Below are 21,101 nucleotides of genomic sequence, written 5' to 3'. Positions count from 1 at the left end.
AAGCTTGAAGAGTAGTAGTTGGTGAGAAACTTTATCAAATGCTTTGCTGAAATCAAGAAAAATACAGTCAACCTGGGATCCATGATCAAGTAATGAAAATAAATCGTTAGTAAAGACGAGAAGTTGTGTTTCGCAAGAAAGAAATTTACGAAAGCCATGCTGTGACGACGAGAAAAAAGAGTTGGATTCGAGATATTTAACAAGATGTGAATAAATAATATGCTCTAACATTTTACAAGGAGTACTGGTTATGGAAATGGGTCTATAATTGTCGGGGCAGTGTTTGTCGCCTGATTTATGAAGTGGAACCACCTTGCCAGTTTCCCAATCTTCAGGAAGGACACCAGTAAGAATAGATTGCTCAAAAATCTTAGTAAGAAAAATTGCACTGTAAATTTTAGTATGCTTTAGAAACTTAGTGTTAATATTATCAATACCACATGATGAAGACACTTTGAGGTTGTCAATCAGCTTAACAATGCCATCAAAATCAAACACAAGCGGGTCCATTGGAAAGAAATCATGATTAGGGTAAGTAACAATAGAACAGTTTAAATCTCTAGAAAACGATTGAACAAACACCTCATTAAGGATTTTCGCAGAGTCATCGTCAGACATAACAATGCCATCAGAGTCATAAAGCAAAATAGCCTTGTCTTTCTTGCCATTAATAACACTCCAAAACATTTTGACACTAGTTGATAACAGACGGGGCAAGGTTTGGCTGAAGAAAGTTTGTTTGGCGTCCTTAATTGCATTTTTGTATAAATTTTCTGCGTTGTGGTAAACCGTCCAGCTCTCAACAGTGTCTGCACGCTTAGCAGTGCGGAACAGGCGTTTCTTTTTATTTGAAAGTCTTTTCAAGGCATTATTAAACCATGGGGACGTGGAGCTATTAGTAAGAAAGCGACGTGGGACGAAAGAATTGATAAGGGAATTGACTTTATTTTTGAACATTGTCCAATTAACCTCGACAGAGCGTTCGGAAAAATTGGATAGGAAGAAGTCAAGAAATTGCGCTAACTCGCGGTTTATACCCTCAAAATCAGCTTTGCCATAATCAAGAAAAGAGTTATTCTTCGCTTTTGCAAAGGCAGATACAGGAGCGCTTAGGTGAAAGTGAAGTAAACAGTGATCGCTGATGGCAGGTAGATACGTAAGAGAGGATGCAAGATCAGGCGCGGTAGAAAGAATAAGGTCCAGCACGTTCTCAGAAGTTGCCGTAACACGAGTCGGCCTAGTAACTATCTGCGTTAACGAAAAATCGGAGCAGAGACTTAAAAACTCGGAACACGCAGCAGAATTTGAAGATATGGTAGGATATAGACCAGACCAGTCAATGCCGGGGAGATTAAAATCGCCCAAAAGAAACAAAGGCAAGGCAGGAAACCTTGTACGAATTGTATTCAGAGCATCGTGTAAATCTATAAAAAAGTTTGCTGTGGCATTGGGAGGACGGTAGCACGCGCACAAAATAACCTGTTTATGGCTAAAACGCAAGCGCACGCCAATAAACTCGAGAGATGTAACAATGTTGATAAGACAAGACTCAATGCAATCATTTACCGCGATTATGACACCACCACCACGCCTAGATAGCCTATCGCATCGATAAAAAGAGAAACGCTTGTCGCAACAAAAAATTTCGCTGTCGCGTACAACACTAGATAGCCAAGTTTCAGTTAGTACAACAATGTCGGCGAGTGAAGAATCGATGGCTGAAGACAAGTCATCACGATTGCGAAGAACACTTCGAGTGTTGGTGAAAAGCACTGAAAGATAAGGACTAGGATTGTTCCGTATCAGGTTATGTTATTGTGATGACGTTGACAAATCAACCACAGGGTCAGCATTACCACGAATGGAACTCGTGCTCGGCGTGATAAAATCGCGGACCTCACAAACGGCATCGCTGGCCGCGCAGTAAGAAAAACATTTGTCATCAAAAAACACTTTGTTATAGCGTAGACTAAAAGACTGTGTGTGAGCCTTAGCAAATTCGAGCAGCTTTCTTCTAGCAAGACGAGTGGCAGGGGAAAAATCCTCTGCGACGGAAGTGGCACTACCGCGCAGTTTGCCTCTGGAGGAAAAAACATGGTCTTTCGTTTTGAATAATGAGAATTTCACTAAAATTGGCCGACATTTACTGGGGTTAAAAACACGACCGAGCCTATGTGCACGGATGATACCCTCAGGGGGAACGATGATCTTCATTTCATTTGCAATGATGTCACGCACTTTGCTTTCAGATACAGCCCAGGTCTCAGAGTTTGAGTCGGGAACACCGTAAAATATTAGATTATCTCTTCGAGACCTGTCCTCAAATTCATCAAGACGTGTTCGCAGACTGGCGTTCTCGCGTGACAGGAAGGTTACAGTTTCTTTTACATCTGTCAACTCACGCTCCAAAATGTCTAAACTGGCTATCTTTGCTTCCACAGTACTAAGCCTCCCTTGAATATCAGTTACCATTAATTCAATTGACTCTTGCCCAGTCTTGATAGCTTGAATATCTCCCATGATTCGGTTCTGTCCAGCTTCAAAATTTGCCTGACGAGCGTTTAAGCCTCTCAGTAAAACAAGCATCTCACTCATCTCTTTTGTCTGAACTTTCTTATCTGGGCCAGGATTAAGTTCAATATCACCAGACAGGAGAAGCTTCAGACCCGAAATACATTCGCAAGAACATAAAAAGAGCACTTGTGGGCATGGGAACACCAGCAGACAGAGGTTGTTGGACTTTTTACAATGCAAAGAGGGAAACGGACCAACCTGTACGAAGAAAAAGCAGAAAGCGTTAGCTGACTGCATGACTGGCTGTTCCACATGCCCACTGAAGGGCCGAGGGGCGTGCCGGCAGTTTATGGATGGATGGATGGATGGATGGATGTTAATGGCTATTCCCTTTGTAACGGGCGGTAGCTTGCGCCACCTAGCCTAAGTCTAAAAAGACAAAAACGTGATTCCTCCCGCCCTTTTAAGACCAATTTTTGTCCCCCCAACTATCACCAGGCAGTGTGGGATATCACCAGGATGACCTTCGGGGGATCGGGCAAAAAAACTAAAAAACATCACCCCCCTGCCTCTTCCCCCCGGCGAGGGAGTCGCCAATTTTCCTCTGGTCAAACCTTTTCGGCGTTACCCCAGCACCGGACCCACTGGGAGACAGGGTTGAGACTTTGGGCCGGAGCCACGCGGGAGGGAGTCCCAATTTTCCTCTGTCCCGCCTGCTCCCAGCTGTGCTAGTTAGTTTTCCATCATTTAATTTTCCCTAGATAATTTCCACCAATCTTCTAATCGTCTCTTTGTCACTGTAATCTGTTTTTCTACCATCCCTCCATCGTCGCCAGTGAAACCCAGGGCCCCGGCCAAATCCGTTACCCCTTCAGGGAGGGCAGGACGAAGCCTCGTGCACTTCAAAACCAAGTGCTCCAGTGTCTCGCTATCATTATGGCAGGCGGCACATAATGTGTCGGTCTCCTGAAATTTAGCCCTATACGTCTTTGTCCTCAAAACTCCCGTTCTTGCCTCGAACAGCAAAGCACTTCCCAGTGAATTGTCAAATAGCTTTTCCTTTCTTATCTCCTGCTTTCGTGACCTGTACACTGCTAAAGCTGATTTCTCCTGCATTCTCCCCTCCCAAATTTTCCTCTCCGCCTCTTTCACCTTCTTTTTCACTGACGTAGTCTGTTCAGCCCCATCACCAGTGTGTAGATATTTAAATGTAAGCTTTCGGGTTCGGTTTGTCCATTTTGTGTTTAAACTTTTCATGTATAAATACTTGAATACCTTACGTGCCCACCGCGTATCCTCCATTTCAGTCAACCTTTCTTCAAATTTCAACTTACTAATTGCCTCCCTGCTCTCAAAAGACGACCATCCCATGTCCCCCTGTACTCCCTCATTTGGTGTTTTTCCATGTGCTCCCAGCGCCAATCTGCCTACGCTTCTTTGTCGAATTTCTAGCCCTGATTGAACCTCAGATTTCATGCACAGCACTGCATTGCCAAATGACAGTCCTGGCACCATCACTCCCTTCCATATACCTCTGACCACTTCATATCTGTTATAGTTCCATAGTGCCTTGAGCTTCATAATAGATGAATTTCTTTTCCCTTTTCTAATTGTATTCTCCTCGTGTTCCTCCAGATATTTCCTTCCTTCATTGAGCCAGACCCCTAGATATTTGTACTTTTCTACGTGTTCTATCACTGTGTCCTGTATCTCCAGAGGTCCCCCCTTCTCATCGTTGAAAACTATTATACCCGACTTGTCCCTACTGAATTTTAGTCCTAAACTGTCCCCTTCCCTGCTGCAAATCCTAATCAGTTCCTGTATTGTCTCACGGCTTTCTGATACGAGTACAATGTCGTCTGCATACATTAACCCTGGCAATAGTTGATTTACCTTATGTCCTTCCTCCATGTAATTCAGGTCAAAACCTAGGTTGCACTGTTCCAATCTTTTTTCCATCTCACTGAGGTATATCATAAAGAGCAGGGGAGACAATGGGCAACCCTGTCTAAGTCCTCTTTTTATTGCTGCTGGTTTTGTAGTTTCGGCTTCCCATTTTATAATCACCCTATTCTCCGTATAAACCCGTTCTAGGAACCTAACCGTGGTTCCCCCTAGGCCATACCCTTTTAGCTGTTCCCAAAGTTTTTCCTGATTCACATTGTGAATCAGGAAAAACGGCATCGACATTGACATCGTCACTGGATTTAAATCCAGTGACGATGTCAATGTCGATGCCGTTGGACTGCTGTGCTGAGGCGACGCGACGATTGGGAGTGCAGCAGAAACCCAAGGTTGCCGGGAGGAGTAGATGTCTGGTTGTGGCAGCACGGAAACTTGCGGCAAGCGCGCTCCCTCCAAGGCATACCACGGGCTTGATAGGGCCGGACAGCCGCGAAACATCGCTGTGAACTGTACGAAGAAAAAGCAGAAAGCGTTAGCTGACTGCATGACTGGCTGTTCCACATGCCCACTGAAGGGCCGAGGGGCGTGCCGGCAGTTTAAATCCAGTGACGATGTCAATGTCGATGCCGTTGGACTGCTGTGCTGAGGCGACGCGACGATTGGGAGTGCAGCAGAAACCCAAGGTTGCCGGGAGGAGTAGATGTCTGGTTGTGGCAGCACGGAAACTTGCGGCAAGCGCGCTCCCTCCAAGGCATACCACGGGCTTGATAGGGCCGGACAGCCGCGAAACATCGCCGTGAACTGTACGAAGAAAAAGCAGAAAGCGTTAGCTGACTGCATGACTGGCTGTTCCACATGCCCACTCAAGGGAATCTCCTTGAGTGGGCATTTTTCAATTTTCATGTCAAGTTGGGAACTACTCTTTCTAGAGAATTCGTGCAAGAAAATGGCGTACCCCAAGGTGGTGTCCTCAGTGCTACTCTTTTTCTAATAAAAATACATTCTATTTCGCAAGTAATTCCCCCTTCAGTCCAATATTCCTTATATGTCGACGACCTTCAAATTTCTGTGTCATCTTGCAATTTTTCTATTTGTGAACGCAGAGTTCAGTTAACAATTAACAATATGGTAAAGTAGGCAAATAATAATGGGTTTACGTTTTCTACCGAGAAAGCATCTTGTGTCCTCTTTTCTCGAAAGCGTGGACCTGCCCCTGAGCCCGCCTTGACCATGTATGACGTTTCCATCCAGAACAAAGCAATGCAGAAATTTCTTGGCCTTACCTTTGATAGCAAATTGTCCTTCAGCTTCCATATAATTGATCTAAAGAGAAAATGCCATAAAGTACTGAACGTCCTCAAGGTCCTTTCTCACAAGTCATGGGGTTCTGATCGCGTATGTCTATTGAGAATCTACCGCTCACTTGTACGATCCCGACTTGATTATGGAAGTATAGTGTATGGATCGGCAAGAGCATCAACATTAAAGATGTTAGATCCTGTTCACCATAAAGGACTACGTCTCGCCACTGGTGCTTTTCGCACATCCCCGGTGTTGAGCCTTTATGCTGAAGCCAATGAGCTATCTCTTGAGAAAAGGCGATTTTCTTTGGGCTTCATGTACGCACTTAGAATCCGTTCGGTACCGCAACATCCATGTCGGGGAGTTTTAGAACAATCACGTTTCGAAAGAACTTTCCTAAATAAACCCTCAATCATTCCTCCTTTTTCAATGATAAATAAATCAGAAGCCGTCTCAGCAGGTCTTGACATCAACCTACCTGTTGCTTCGGTTTTAAGAACAATAGCTCCATGGCAATGTTTGCCTGTTGTAGACCTGTCTTTGACCCAATACAATAAGAAAGACACCCCCCATGAAGTGTTAAGGCAAGAATTCTTTCAACTGCAAGAGAAGTATAACAACTACATCAGCTTTTACACTGATGGCGCAAAAAGTGACTCCTCGGTCGGTTGCTCCGCAATCGGGCCTTCATATGAATGTGTGCGGAGAATTAATAGCAACGCGACAATTTTAACGGCAGAGCTTTATGGTTTACTTCTCGCCACAAATCACATCACAAAAAATAGACTGCCATGCTCCATAGTTTACACTGACTCTCTCAGTGCCCTAAGAGCACTCGCATCACTTGAAGCAACGAAAAATCCTCTTGTTACTGATTTACAGTTCAAAGTCTGTACTGCATTGGAAAACAATATTCAAATAGTCTTCTGCTGGGTTCCAAGCCACGTAGGAATTCCTGGAAATGAAGAGGCTGACCGTGCTGCAAACAAATGTAGTGAAAGGAATGTGGATATTGAAAACCTACCGTACAGAGACTACCGTGCAGCCCTAAAGAAGCACATCAAATATAAATGGCAACTAGAATGGAACAGTGAAGTCAACAACAAGCTCTATTCTGTAAAGCCTATTTTACAGGAATGGGCGAGTGCCCGGCACCGGGAACGCTTCTTCGAGGTAATCCTGTGCCGGTTAAGAATTGGCCACACGCATCTCACGCATGGGTATTTGCTTCGTCAAGAAGATCCACCCATGTGTGAGCACTGTACAGAACCCCTAAGCGTGGTGCACATTCTCCTTGAATGTCCTGCATATGACAGTAATCGCCGATTTCACTTCTCCCATTTTTATAGAGCCCACCTCCCTTTACACATTGCTTTGTTGCTTGGAGACAAACCTTTCATTAACCATACTCACGTTTTTAATTTCCTAAAAGACCTCGGCCTTTCACACCGACTGTAGTTTAAGCCTTAATTTTTATATTATCACTTACATAATTATACTCACCGTGTCATGCTCATCGTTTTATTTGTTCATCAGCTACTAAAGCTCTTTTCCTCCTTCTAAACCTTTTACTGCAATAGTACAATGTTTGGCGCTCTATGGCCTAAGGTGCCTTTGTGCCAATAAACCCCAATCAATCAATCAATCAATCAATGGAAACGCGACATTTCGTTGAGATATCAAACGATGTTATTCCAATATGTGTATGCTTTTGTAGATTATAAAAGCAAATAAGAGCAGACGAAAACATTTTTATTTTTCACAGAGTGCTGCAATATTCGATAGAAAACAAAGCACTTTTTTTTTCGCTGGAGGGATGTGTTTGGTTGTCAGCTCTCGAGCTCACGTTCGCTGGGTTGAATCGTATAGTGCGGGCTGTATGGGCTACGAGCCGCGTGCATTCGAGATATCACTCCGCGGTTGCACCGGTCGGAGGCGCCAGGAACCTTCGCTCGCTATTAACTGACAGGTTTCAGAACGAACTCCTCCCATCGCCGGAGGTGACCTCAGTGTGTCGCAATCTTTGATTGCTTTTTTTTTTTTTTTTTAAATAAGTAAATCGGCTGCATATCGTCATGATCTAGAGATTTCTGGGATGCTTAGAGCCAGCAGAGTGAGTTATCTGCATATTTAGGCGATCTCAGAAACTTCCTCGGGGCACCTTTAAAGGGCATCTCCGCCGTAACTTTGATGGTCACCGATTTCTATAAAATTTTCACCATGTATTTGGATGCCCTTCCTGAGCATGTGTACAAAATATCTCGGAAAAATATTAATCTTTTTAGAAGAAAATGAATTTTGAAATTTACATGTACACACCCAAATCACTTGCTGCAGCCCTACTGGCAACACTGAGCAAGAGCGGCACACGGAGGCTGCCATAATGGCGCTGACGTTGCCGGGACGTCACATGTTGGTCAGGGTGCTTGCTTTTTAGCTAGTTGGTGCTAGCGACTCTCTGCTTTTTGCTTATGTTATCGGTTTATACAGTTATGTAAGAGCGCGTAATGGCGACTGGAGGAAATTGGTGTTGTGTGTGGAAGCGTCGCTTGAAAACACGGTCTACTAAAACCGTCTATTGTCAGACCCCAAGATATAACAAAAAGTGCCTCCAATTAAAAGGCATAACGTCGATCAGTTTTTCTTGGCGTGCTAGCAACAAAAGCTGCCTTACCATTCCGCTTCGGAAGCGGCATCTGGGTCCACATGGCGGCGGATCACGAATGCAGCCGCCGCTGGCGGTTTTCTCGGAGGCGATGCATTCGGATCGTATGAGAACGGGTTATCGTCATCGTCCTCAACATCTAGCAGCATATCCTCATCGTTGCTCGATTCAGACGAGCCTGATGAGTCCATTTTTATCCGCGGCACGAACACAAAACAGTGACCTGCTGCCAGGCTGGCCAGGCTCAAACTGCACACGTGCGAGTGTTTATACCATATGTGACGTCACGTCAAAATGGCGGACCAGTCGAGTGGCAAGTTAGTTTCGGTATCGGTTTCAGCGTATTTTAACGATTATAAATTATGTAAACAGTTTTTTCGTGATTTAACCGCTGCTATAGGTTAAATTTTTAGTACCCTTTCCGAAAATATGTTTTGATAAAAACGCTCAAATTGACGGCGGAGCTGCCCTTTAAGCGTGAACAAAGGATAATTAGCTCATTTGAGTTTCTACGGTACAATTCCTGTTGGTGCTCGAAAACGGCACATTGGATGTAATGCCGAACTACGGGGACATATTCTGTTCGGCTTTTCTTCGTAGATTGATGGTACAGTTCCTCTTTGGGAACGAAAGCAGCACATTGGATGTAATAACGATATATTGTGTTATATAATATGTTATATTAATCTTTTCTCCGTATTTTTTTAACTATGGAGTTGGCAACACCCCTGGCTCAAAGGAACGCGGTTCCAGCCTCGCTTGCTCCGGTTCTTCCTTTTGTAATCCCGTACTCATCTAGAAAGTTCAACCTCATTCTTGGCTGTCATCGCGTGGTTCGGAACATTCCCCAACTCCCGTATAAGAGCGTCGGGTTGCTTCGGGACAGTTTTATCGCCCACGTAAGACGGCGGCACCTTTCCCATTAAGATTGCCAAAGGTTCCTTTTCAGTTGGAGTTTTCCATCCGCAAAATACGTTACTCTTCATTGTGCCGTAGCTCTTTTAGATTTTTTACAGCCGAGCTGTCAAGGACTAGTTTCCCCAGTTTCGTGTCCGTGGACAAATAAATGTGGACACAACCCTCTGGACGGCTACCGCCATATATGAGCGACGGCGGCACCCAGACTACTCTGGTTGCCGCCGTCGCTCATAGATGGCGGCGCACAGTACAGCTCCGTAGAGTTCCCGTATATGCTACCTACGGTAGCAGAGTTGCGCATTCAGCCTCGGCGCGTGGCCGTAGCGCCGGCTTTCCCGCACGAGCTGGATGCTTTGCTCCTCACGTGACTAAATTTGGCGAATAGCGGCGCCGCGCGCGCCGCCGCGCATGGAAAACAGGAGAGGAGGAAAAGGAGGCGGAAAGCAGGGAAACATACGCCGGGGCAAGAGAAACGTCGGCGGAGCGACCGTAAAGGTGGCTTCCTTGCACGCCATGGGATGCTTTGCTCCTCACGTGATGGATCTCGGCGAATAGCGGCGTGGCGGCGCGGGGAAAACAAATGCGCAACTCTGGCTCCCGTAGGGAGCCTATACAGGAACTCTACAGCTCCGCTGCTCTTTTTTCTTCTCTAAAATGAAAAAAAGAAAACATTTTTTTTTTTTTTTAACGACGTCGTTCCTTGTTTTTGTGTAGGCCAAACACCACAAGAAGCGGGAACGCAGCCGACGCTCGGACGAAAACTTTTCGGACAGTTCAAGCAGCTTCGCGAGGCAGGTGAGTGGCGGTCGGCTTCTCTTTCCCGCGCTTCTGCGCACGTCTCGCCGCGTTCTCTCGTTGGTCGGCGTGGTCCCTGCGCACGCGACACTTTGGCCCAGCCGGCACTTGCAGTGGCTCTCGCGTGCACCGAGAAAGACAGCGGGGACTACGTCGGCTGCCCCAGTGCCCGGCAAGCTTCTTGGACCGGCGGCGTCCTCTACCGCCCGAGCGTCCAAAGTGGTCTCCAAGATTGTGTCGCGGGAGTGTCGGACGTCACCATCCTTGCGGTGGGCTGCACCATAGCCTCCTATATACTGCAAAGCCTGGCAGATTACCACGAGAAGCGGCCGTCGAAATGGAAAAGGTGGAGCGCTGCAGACAACGGATGAGAGGAGAGCCACGTGACTGGCGCCCCGCTGCGGCGAGACGCCGAAACACACTTCTCCCGAGCGAGCAGGTGTGTTTCGGGTTCTTGCCGTTGCAAAAGCTGTGCGCTGACGTCCAGGTTCCCCGACAAACGCTCTGTGCTAGCAGATCCTCGCTCTACAAATCTGTGACCGGGCACTCTATGGCTCCGTCGTCGAACTGCCAGGCTTTGTGAGTATAAAGGAAGCTACGGTTCTACAAGTTCCTTCAAAAAGCACGGCGGAAAGCGAGTCGTGGCTGCCAAAACTTCGATCGAGCTGTACAGCAGCCCGGGACAGACGCCTGCCGTATTCGTTTTTGTCTCGGCGGTCATCGGGTTCAAACGAGAGACCACGAACGAGGACGCGGTAAACACAACTTGTAGAGACGCATGCGAGGCCACGAAACGCCTCGCTAAAAAGAAAGCACCTTCCTACATACGGCCAGCATTTACCTTTAACGTAAGTCCCTTTACATGGGGAGAATCAGCCCGGTCTTTTGGGCCGCGGGCACACGGGTGAAGGACCGGGAACTGATTAGCCGCTCGCCATGAAAGTCCCTTCGCTAAAGTGCCTTTGCGACCGTGTGAATGGGGCGAGAGGGCGGTCCAAACCAACCCGCAAAACGAGCGAAAACGGGTGCCGGAGATCTCCGGGAGGGAGGAGTGACGTCGACGGTCACGGGAACGTGACGTTTTGCGGATCCCGCTTTCCGAGTCCGAAGTTGAAAATATTGAACTTTTTCCGTTCTCGGACAGCGCCGGAGAGCCGCTCGGACAATCGGGGGAAGGCGGTCCACCCTCCTCGCTAACGTTGAGCGGGACGGGGGAAGGGGGGGGGGGGGGGGGGGTGCGCTTGTCGCGCCTCGGTGGATAGGGTCCATTCGTCGAAAGAATAGGGAAACTCGTAGCAGGGCTATTTGTCACATAGCATTATTCGTCGTAGGGCGATTTGTCACTGGAACATTTGGTCGAAGAACCGGAGATAATGTTTGAAGAGGTTGTTGCCCCCGTATACTCGCTTTTTTCACTTCTCGGTCGCTTTTGTTATTCAGTTTCTGTGTAGTATCCTCTTTAGAAAGTCTGGTCTTTTTTGTTTCTTTTTAGCTTGGTAAACATTTTAGTTGGCCTTGAAAGCGTAGACTGTAAAACCTTCAGGAGCGCGGCACAGCTACTGCGCATGCGCGACATTGATGGCATATGCACGACACGGAAAGAATCTAAGCCGTCCACGTGCGCGACACAGACAGACTGCGCGTGCGTTACCGAAACGTTTCACGTAACACCCCACGATTGCCTAGCAATTTGCCATCCATTTCTTCCATTGTAGTGACTGAGAGGGGTGATTCTGGTGGACAGGACATAATTATTCTGTGTTTATTGAAAGTTAGTAAAATGTCTGGATTTCTTGTGTCGAGAAGAAATAGTTATATCGAGGAAGGAAGTCGCTGGCAATTGTACTCTCTTGGAAGAACTGTGCTCGATAAACATCAGAAATGCTACAAAAAGTAAGAGAGATGCGTTAATAGTTTAGCGAATTGTCATATGACGAATAGCCCTGCTACTAGTTCTCGTGTGACCAATTGTCACTCGACGAACGGAGTCCTTCTATTTTCTGTCTTTTGTTTGAGATGTTTTCATCGTCTATAAAGTTTACCAACTCGCCTAGTTCTGTACCTTAGTACACCAGACTAGTTCTTGTATAGGTCATGAGTACCAACATAACAAAAGGCATGACGTCTACTTCTGACTTCAGTGTGGACGCTGAAAGTGTGCAGCTCCAAAGGTCATGGGTCTTTCACCGTGGAAGGGCACTGTCGCACAAAGGCAACAAATGAAGAAAAAAAAAACAGCACGAATGATTAGAAAGTGCATATCCGAGAAAATAAGAAACGAATATTAATGTCCTACTGACCGTTCCATCCTGTTTTCAAAGATAAAGAAAAGGCTTCAAAGAAAATTTCAGGCACCGCGTTGTTAATTGCGCATATACTTTCGGATTTTCAGCATTTTTCAGCAAGAGTTCCTCAACGCAGAAATATGCTCGTCCGCACTAGCAGACTCCCGGACCACGTCAAGCGTTGCAGTGAAGCTAGCCAGGCTTTTTTTTTTTTTTTTCTTTTTTTTTTCTTCCGATATTAGTAACCCTACCTTCCAAGCTAGTCACACGGGTGCCCAGTTCGGTAATGCCTTCGTCGATTTCATTTATCTCGCTAATCTTCACCCGTCACGCCGCGGTGGTGGCGCTTCGGACGCACTTCCGGTCTGGGAGTGTGGGCGGAAGTAGCTATGCTGGATGTGCATTTCTGTGTCGTCTTGGAAGACATCAGACTAAAACCTGTATTGCCGTCAGAACACCGCGACTGGACTGTACCAAAAGAGCCGGGAAGAGGTGAAGATCAGTTTCCGTGTGTTTTCTGCTTTCTCTGTTCGTCCGAGAACATGGATAGGAGCCGTGAACCTTCGAACCACGCTTGCTTGTGCGGGAATCACATCGGGTTAAATTCACGGATACTTGCGGTCGTTACATTTATTTATTTGGTTCCAGCATGAACGCGGGAGAACCGTCAGGTTGTCCGTACCACCGACGGAGAACGTCCAGTGTCTAGTTACAGTTTAAACGGTCGTCTCGTCGTTCAAACTGTTTTCTGCTCTTTCAACTTCGTCTGCTAGTTCAAACTGTCGTCTGCTCGTTCAAACAGCAACGTCCCGTAGACCAAACGTGGACCCGGTAATTGCGATAAGAAGTAAGTGCGGGCCTCAAAAGACTTTTAGTATTGAAGATTGTTTGGGGCATTAAGGCTCGGTGTAAACAGTAATAAGAAGTTGATCATTGTTAGCAGTGGCCATCGCCGGCTTGTTACGCCCGCTTGTTACGCCCGATTCACTTGGTCCGATCCCGTTTTCGATTTTTAGTATGGATGTTGACCATCTCAGCTACGGTTCACGCTTTCGCAGCCCGAGCGACGCCGCGACTGAAAATAGCGAGTGGAATCTCATCTGTGAATCAGGCTTTAGCGTCCATTCTGTGGCTTTCACGCGGAAGGAATCTCCGCACGTCACATTATTTAGACCAAGTTTTTTTGCGCTGTAATGAGCCTCGTTAATTTCGCTCGGGCGATTATAGTACTAAGACATTGTTAGGAAGACGAAGAATCATTAATTTCAACGCTAAAAAGAGCACAGGATTCTCGGTAACGAGTAACATAGTTAGTTACTTTTTTTTTAGAAAAGGAACAAGTAACTTACCTAGTTACTTTTAATACCAAGTAATAAGTAACGGTATTTCGTTACTTTTAAGGAGTAACGTGTACAAGGACGCTTAAACAGCCTCGTATTAATTGTAGGCTGAGTATGCGTCTGTTGCGACAAAGCCGGATGGGTAACCCGAAAAACAACTAGACGGTATGACAGTGTAGCAACGTTTATCGCTGAATACGTCGTTGGAACTCTACAGCTGGGAATGTCCTTCACTCGGCGAATAGGTTCGTTGATTGAACCTTTTAGAATCGTGTACAGACCGAAAGTAAACCCGGAGGTTGCCAACGCCGGAAGGCACAGAACCCGTTGTCAACCTCAGACTTTAGAAACAGAGAGAACATAACAGAGACGGGAATCCCTGAAGCCCACCACTGCCGTTCCTTCGAGCGCGTCAGTAGGCCGACTCTTCAACGTCGCCGGAGATGCATTCTCAAGGAAGTGGGGAAACATAACTAATGAAAACTTGGAGAGGCAGCTACTGCCTCAGGTGCAACGACTACTAAAAAAAAAAAAAAAAAAAAAAAAAAAACAGTAAGCCACGAAACAGAAGCAGTTGTGCATTTTGTCATCAAAGTAACGAGAAAAGTAATTCGTTACTTTTGAGGTTAAGTGACGAGTTCCTTTTAGGAATCGCTAACGAGCAACGGTATTTAGTTAGTTTTTGGGGTTAACGTGTTAATGTCTGCCCACACTCCATCGTGCATGGTGCCGCGCCGGTGGCGGGCCGCTAGGGGCGCTACGGTTTGTTTGCAAACATGAGTATATATATATATATATATATATATATATATATATATATATATATATATATTTTCCTGTATTGAAAATTAATTTTACATCTTGGAAAAAGAAAGTAGCCGTAATTTTGATACAAGGTTTCGCGTTCGCCGTGTGTCGCGTTGTTTGCGCGATCTGGTTTACTTCACAATTTACTGAAACGCACATTGTGTCCAAGATTTTGATGACAACATTTCCGTTTCGAAATAAAAAAGATAATAATAAACGCGGCGGTGGTCTTCTTGTGGGAACTGTCGCTCCGCGTACGTGTATTTGGGTCAGCGATAATTAAATTTCCCCGACCATCGTAAACCTCGTGGCGAGATCCCATATGTCGTACGTGATGATGTGTTTTCGTCCGCTAATTAAGTAGCATATCGTGTCCCGCGCCAGACTTACTCTCGAGGCAAATTTGACGGCTCCGAGCTCGAGATCTACTTAGGGTCCGGCCACTCGAGGGAGGAGAGAGAAGCGGAGAATCCATTTTATTAGCCTGTGGTTGCTCCGGAAACACGGGCGCCTCTGCCTGCTTTTGCGGGGAAACATCTGCCGTCGTCTGCTCCGACGTTGGCCATGCTTGTCCTATATACTCTGTCTGCCAAACAAGTATGAAATGCGCTTAAATGGTCTATGGAGTCATGCGCACGTTCCGCGAAAGAAAGAACATTCTTCTTTCGTTCCTTCTATTTTTGCGTATCACACGCCCACACACACACGCACACGTACGCACGCGCGTTGACACACGCACGCACGCACGCACGCACTCATACGTATACGTATACGTCTGCGCATTTGACCGAGAATGTTTTTCGCGGTAACTTGATTGCTGCGACGTAGCAGGGTAAGTGCGCTAAAGTGTTTACCCTGCTACGTCCAGCTACATTTCATCAAAATGCCAGGAATTTGCGTCAAATCCTAATTCAATTCATTAACACTGAAAATGTGATAGCGCCCCGCTGCATGGCCGGATCGTTACGGTAGGCTTGTGCGTATTTTTTAGAACTCTCGATTATTTGTAAGCTTGTATAGCGTACGATACTATTCGGTTTTATTTCCGCGTCGAACAGTGACGGCACTTGTAAGTTTTTTCATCGAGTGCTTCTCGTCGCGCAACCGTGTTCTGCAGTGAAGCCACGACCGCCAAGTAGGCATCGCCATTTTGTGTGCCTTGCTTTGCCGCAGTGCACCCTAGTACTACGGGGAACACATACCTCCAGGGATGTTTTTATGTGCAGTCGTCGGCGGGTATATATATATATATATATATATATATATATATATATATATATATATATATATATATATATATATATATATATATATATATATATATATATATATATAAACAAGGGAAAAAGTACGCAAAAATTTGGTGATTATGTAATAACTGTATGGCTGTAAAATTTCGGAAGGAAACTATGATAGCCTATGTAACAAATTTCATTACTGTGACTTTTTTCGAGATTGTTGCGTTGAATACTACACTAAGGTATTAAATATCCATGATCCTTACCGAGATGCTGTTTACGTGCCATGCAACGAGCTTCTAGTAGCGGCATGTAAACAAAATAACGCCCACGTTGCCTTTAATGACAAAATACATGGGAAATTGAATCCCAGCGTGCTTTCGTTAGCTTCAATCTCCAGTTCTGGTGAGAAGAGAACGTGCAGCACCCCCCCCCCCCCCCCCCCCCCCCGGGAAAATGGAAAGTCTACGCCGCTGTCTCTAGGTGGCGAAAAAACGCTCCCCCCTCCATCCCACCGCCATCGCCGTCAATGGCCATTGCCACACTCACCCCTGAAGCTCGCCTAATATCTGGCTCATCGAAGACCAAACGACTCCTCTCCCCTACTTAACATGGCTTCCGTCCCGGCCTCTCAACTCGGGACTCATTCTTTCGCCTCGAACAAAACTTCAGGGACGCCGATTCCCTGCACATCCTAAGATCGTGGTGGTGGTTGATGTCCGGAGGGCCTTTGACTGCGTTCCTTTCGACACGGTTCCAGCCAAAGCTCGCGATCTCTGTCTAAAAAGAAAAGATGTACGACTTCATCGCTGCCTTCCAGGAGAACAGAACCTTTCAAAATCCAGACCGGGCAAGGTACCAGCAAGAACCTCCACAAAATTTTATCCTCGCCACTCTGGTGAAGAAGGAAGAGCAGCGGAGTTGTAGCTTCTCTTCTCGGCGGTGGCTTTCCAGGCGAGCGATCTGCTGTTCTTTCGCAAGGGAATCCGAAGCGCTCGACGCAGTGGAACTTTAGGCGATAGCGGCCTCGCCGCTGTTGCGGAACCATTCGCGCTGCTGCGCACGTTGCCGTCGCTCATAGATGATGATACCGAACTTTGGGCAGCTACCGCCATCTATGAGTGATGGCGGCAACCAGCCTGTTGTCTGGTTGCCACCGTCGCTCATAAATGGCGGTAGCTATCTAGAGTTCGGTGTCATCATTCTTTTGCTGGTGGACACGATCCTGGTGAAACTATAGCCCTTAACAGCTCCGGTGTAACAGGGTCGGGGTCCCTCGAGGACCCGTGATATCCTCCCCGCTGTGTAATGTAGCTATGTCCCGGTTGCCAACCAGGGGCCTTAATCTGGGCACTTGGCGAGAAAGTCGGCGAGAAATCTGGCTGCCGTGATTGGCCAACGCCGCACTTGACCTTGGCGCCGGCCAATCATAGCCGCCGGATTTCTCGCCGGCTTTCTCGCCAAGTGTCCAGATTAGGGCCCCAGACCTGCTAAGATTCCGAACCTCGAACACTCGCAGACGATATCTCTGTGTAGACCCCCAGTGAGTTCTCTAGGCGAAAAAGAGGATGCGCTTCAAGCTGCGCTGGAAACCATACGTGCCTACTTGACCGAAGTGGGACTGACTACAGCGGCGGACAAAACCGAGCTCGTCGTCGTGCACGGCGGCAGCCGTGTAGCAACTTCCAAGGAAGGCGAGAACGACAGCGTTCGCCTATTCATCGGACGCCCATCGCTCGCTTCCGTCCGAATCCTCGGAACGTTAATTGACGAGCAGTGCGCAGCAAACTCCCTTTACCACTGTACTTTCGGAACGTCGTGCGCCGCGTTTCAAATCGCCCTAGAGGGGTACGGCAACTCCGCCGTCACCTCCACTCTAAAGTAATGTATGCATACATTACTGCGCATTCGCAGTGCCCACCCCTGGGATTGGCAAACGCAGGATTGCGAGTCGCTCATCGCGCTTACTGTGTCACGCTCTGTTGACTCCCCTCCCGTGGGCTAGTCTGGTCCTCTTAAAAAGTCAATTTACCGCCGCCGGACACGCGATAAGACAATCGACCAACTGTCGCTTCGAGTCGCTTCGCTAAGTCGTATTCGCGTCCACCGTCAAAATGTTAAAAAAAAAAGTATTCCGACGTCCGTGACGTCACTTCCATAAAATGTCAAAATAGTGACTGTATTATTTCGACGTCCCCCGTCAATGCAGCCGTTTCGTTGTTTCGTTTTGTATAGTTTCTGATGGGGGTGTCGGTTGTACGAGATACACGCATTTTGATATCGACTGCCAATTTTATGACACGACAGTCAGCTCCTGTGTGTATAGAAAACTCGTGAAATAAAAAAAAAAAAATTGAAAATCGACGGTGCCGCCTTTTGTAATGTTGGGCACAACCGTGTTGCGTACGGCCTGATAGCTGAGAAGTATTTTCATTCCACATCGCTTAAAAGGTCGTGAAAACTGCAGTCTATCGCGCATTTATTTTTGGAAAATGCGCGTTGAACCGCGACACCGCCTGCAAGCAAGATGACATTTGTTTGACCGCCAATCTCGATCACTTTTCAGTCCGAACTCCGTTAATTCCAAAGTTCTAAGTTGGAGATGTCAAAATAAGGAGAAACAAATATTTGAACGAGGGACGTCAAAATGACTTGGAAAATATTTTGACGTAATAATTTAAAGAAATATTTCGAACGTGCACGTCGAAATAGTCACTACCGCTTGGAAACGCGGGGCTATCTTTGATGGAGCGTCTCTAAAACGGTGCTCCTTCAATGTCGTGCACTTGGCAGAAATACAAGAGGTTCTTGCGCGACCGCGGTGGTTTAATCCGGTCCGCAACCGCTTACTCGCCATCTTGTTTTTCTGTTTTTGTCTTCCGTTTTCTTTTTTTCTTGTAGCAGGGGGGAAAGGGGATCTTGCGCGACACTCGAGTTTTTGCGACGGCGGCGGTGGCGTCCCTGCTCTCGTGACTAATGGGGCCTCTAATTCGGGTGTCGTCCCGTTCCCAGTTCAGCCCTCTTGCGGCCAGTCCTGCCGGGAGCTCGAGAGTTTGCGTGAGGCGTCGAGAAACTCGTACCGTGGCAGTCTGCGTCTTCGACTCGCGCCTCTCGGTATTTTTTTTGTTTGTGGCGTGTCGTCGAGATTCAGGCTTGGAATGTTTGTTTGATTTCGAGGTGTTTCGGAACGCGCGAGCGCAGCTGAATTGTCGTCTGCAACGAGTCGTCCGCTGCGATCGTCGTCTGCTACGATTGTCTGCCCGCTAGAAGCGTCGTCTGCTCGGGGCACCGTCTGGTACGGACTTGACCTGCGGTGCTTGCCGTCTGCTAAAATATACATATATATCTGTATTTTTCTGGGGGAGGGGGAGGGGGGGGGGCTGATTTGTTAGGAGCGCCGTCTACCGGGCTTCGCTTGCGAGGACGTTGTCTGCTGGAAGTGTCGTCTGTTTCTGACATGGTCTGGTAGGATTTGGACGGAGACTGCTGTCTCCTCGATTGTTTCGGAACGTGACCTGCTACGAGTGTCGTCAGCTACGGGCTTCGTGGACGAAGACATCGACTGCTAGAAGCATCGCCTGTTCCAAGGACTGTCTTTTAATACATAACGAGTGCTAAAAACATCGCCTGCCACAGGGTTTGTGTGCGATTGTTTCCCGTTAGAAAATCTTGCCAACTTTGCGCGTTCCATGGGCGTCTTCTGCTACCAGCTTTGGGGATTACTTCTCGGTACATCGTGTGCTTGGGACATCGCCCGTTTTCAGACAACGTCTAGCCTAGACTTATCTTGCTACAAGGATATGTGCTCGGGGGGCGGGATCAGGCTCTTGGCCTCGAGCAGGCAGATGGTGACGTGCAGCCGTCATTCTGTGGTTGTCCACTAAAAGGTTAGTCTATTTCAAACTCTGACTGCTACGAACCTCGTGTGCTTACGGAGTTCCCCTTGTATGGACATCGTCTGCTACTGTTGTCGCCTGCTGGTGTGTCGGATACATCCTTTTTTCGTCACGTTGGTCGTCTGTAGCCATCGACGTTGGCTACGTTTGTCGTCTATAAACTTTTTCGTTATCGACATTTGCCGTCTGTCGCTTTCGTCGTTGGCGTAGTTTGTCTTATGTTGCCTTCGTCGTTGGCTAGATTGGTCGTCTGTCGCCTTCATTACTGATCGATTACATCGTCTGCTATAGTCTCAACGCTCGTTACGTTCCTGTCTTGGTTTCTGTTTGATATTTCTTTGAAATTAGTATTTTCTTTCTTCTGCCTCGCTCGGCTTATTCCGTGCCTGTTTTTTTTTTACTTCTCTGCAGTGCTTGCCGAGAGCTGACTGCTGCGTTGGGCCGCTTAGTTCTCTGGTTTGCTTCTCGGGAGCAGAACTTTCTGTGTGTGCCAGAACGCCCGGTCTCTCTGTCGTGCTGCAGTGTCGTCGTGGTGCTTGTGTGGTGTTCGCGCTGAGCAGACCCAGTCTGTGGGTGACCACGAGTGGATTACCTGATTGCCGGCGGATGCCACTAATCGCCCGGCAATGAGAAGCCGGAAGGATCATCACCACCATCACTACCGCCTGAATCTCTACAGACGGAGGGTGAGCAGGGCATTGTCGGTTCGCTGCAGTTGATTCATTCAATGGAGCCAGTGTTGACTCAGGGGGATATGTACCTCTCCTCCGTTGCATGTACGCTAATAAGAGATAACTCCCCCTGCGTTATTCCAAATTTCTCTAGTTCGCGCTCAGAACCTGCACGTTCTGTCTAGTTGCGTTGTAGAACGACGGCATTAAACGCAATATGAGGACGATCACCTGCTGAAGGCAGCTGGCCAAGAGTGGCCATGGCAATGACCTTGATCGCTGGCGAATGCGGTCGTCCAGGGGAGGTAATTCTCTAGGTGCTCTCCTCTCCTAAGCTGCGGGGGGAGCCAAGTTGGGGCTAGGCAAAAAGTGGAGAGAATATAGGAAAGAGGGAGGCGGGGGGCAAGAGGGGAAAGCGCAAAGTGGGCTCCGGCCTTTAAGGGGGTCTCCAGACCGAAAACGGAGGGCTGGAAGCGTGCACTTTTCCAGCCGAAAAACGTGAAGCAGGAGGGCTTTTCGTTCCGCTTTTCGGTTTGGACATGATTTTTTTTTTTTTTTTTTCGGAGCAAGACTGAGACTTTGAGGAGAGAGGGGTGGGCGTGAGTCGTTAGAAAGATGTCACTCATGACCGACCGATGAGACTGTCCCTGTCACGCCTGCTCCTTCGCGTTCGTCGGCTCATCTCGGCCTCTTTCTTCCTTGATCCGGTTCGAAGTCCCTGTTTTGCTGCTTCAGGCCTGCTTTGTCTGCGTCAGCTTCCCCGTG

General features: G+C 47.4%; 1 protein-coding gene across 4 annotated transcripts in view; it reads left to right on the top strand.

Annotated features, from left to right (window-relative positions):
* The first annotated feature begins 10,024 nt into the window (after positions 1–10,024).
* LOC8036426 (voltage-dependent L-type calcium channel subunit beta-1) overlaps positions 10,025–21,101 on the top strand; it is a 132,199-nt gene continuing 121,122 nt past the window's right edge. For 2 of the 4 annotated variants that reach the window (XM_042288909.1, XM_042288907.1), the window contains exon 1: positions 10,025–10,099. Coding sequence is in view for 2 of the 4 variants with exons in the window: in XM_042288908.1 (XP_042144842.1) it covers positions 20,292–20,351 (60 nt within the window). In the remaining 2 variants the exon portion in view is untranslated. Of the gene's footprint in view, positions 10,100–18,739; positions 20,352–21,101 lie in introns of those variants that run through there. The other 2 variants (XM_042288908.1, XM_042288910.1) reach the window with 2 other exon arrangements.

The sequence above is a fragment of the Ixodes scapularis genome, unplaced genomic scaffold, assembly GCF_016920785.2.
Source record: "Ixodes scapularis isolate PalLabHiFi unplaced genomic scaffold, ASM1692078v2 PGA_scaffold11__112_contigs__length_91849675, whole genome shotgun sequence".
Taxonomy (NCBI): Eukaryota; Metazoa; Arthropoda; class Arachnida; order Ixodida; family Ixodidae; genus Ixodes; species Ixodes scapularis.
The sequence above is the reverse complement of the archived record's forward strand: the minus strand, read 5'-3'. Positions and strand labels throughout refer to the sequence as shown.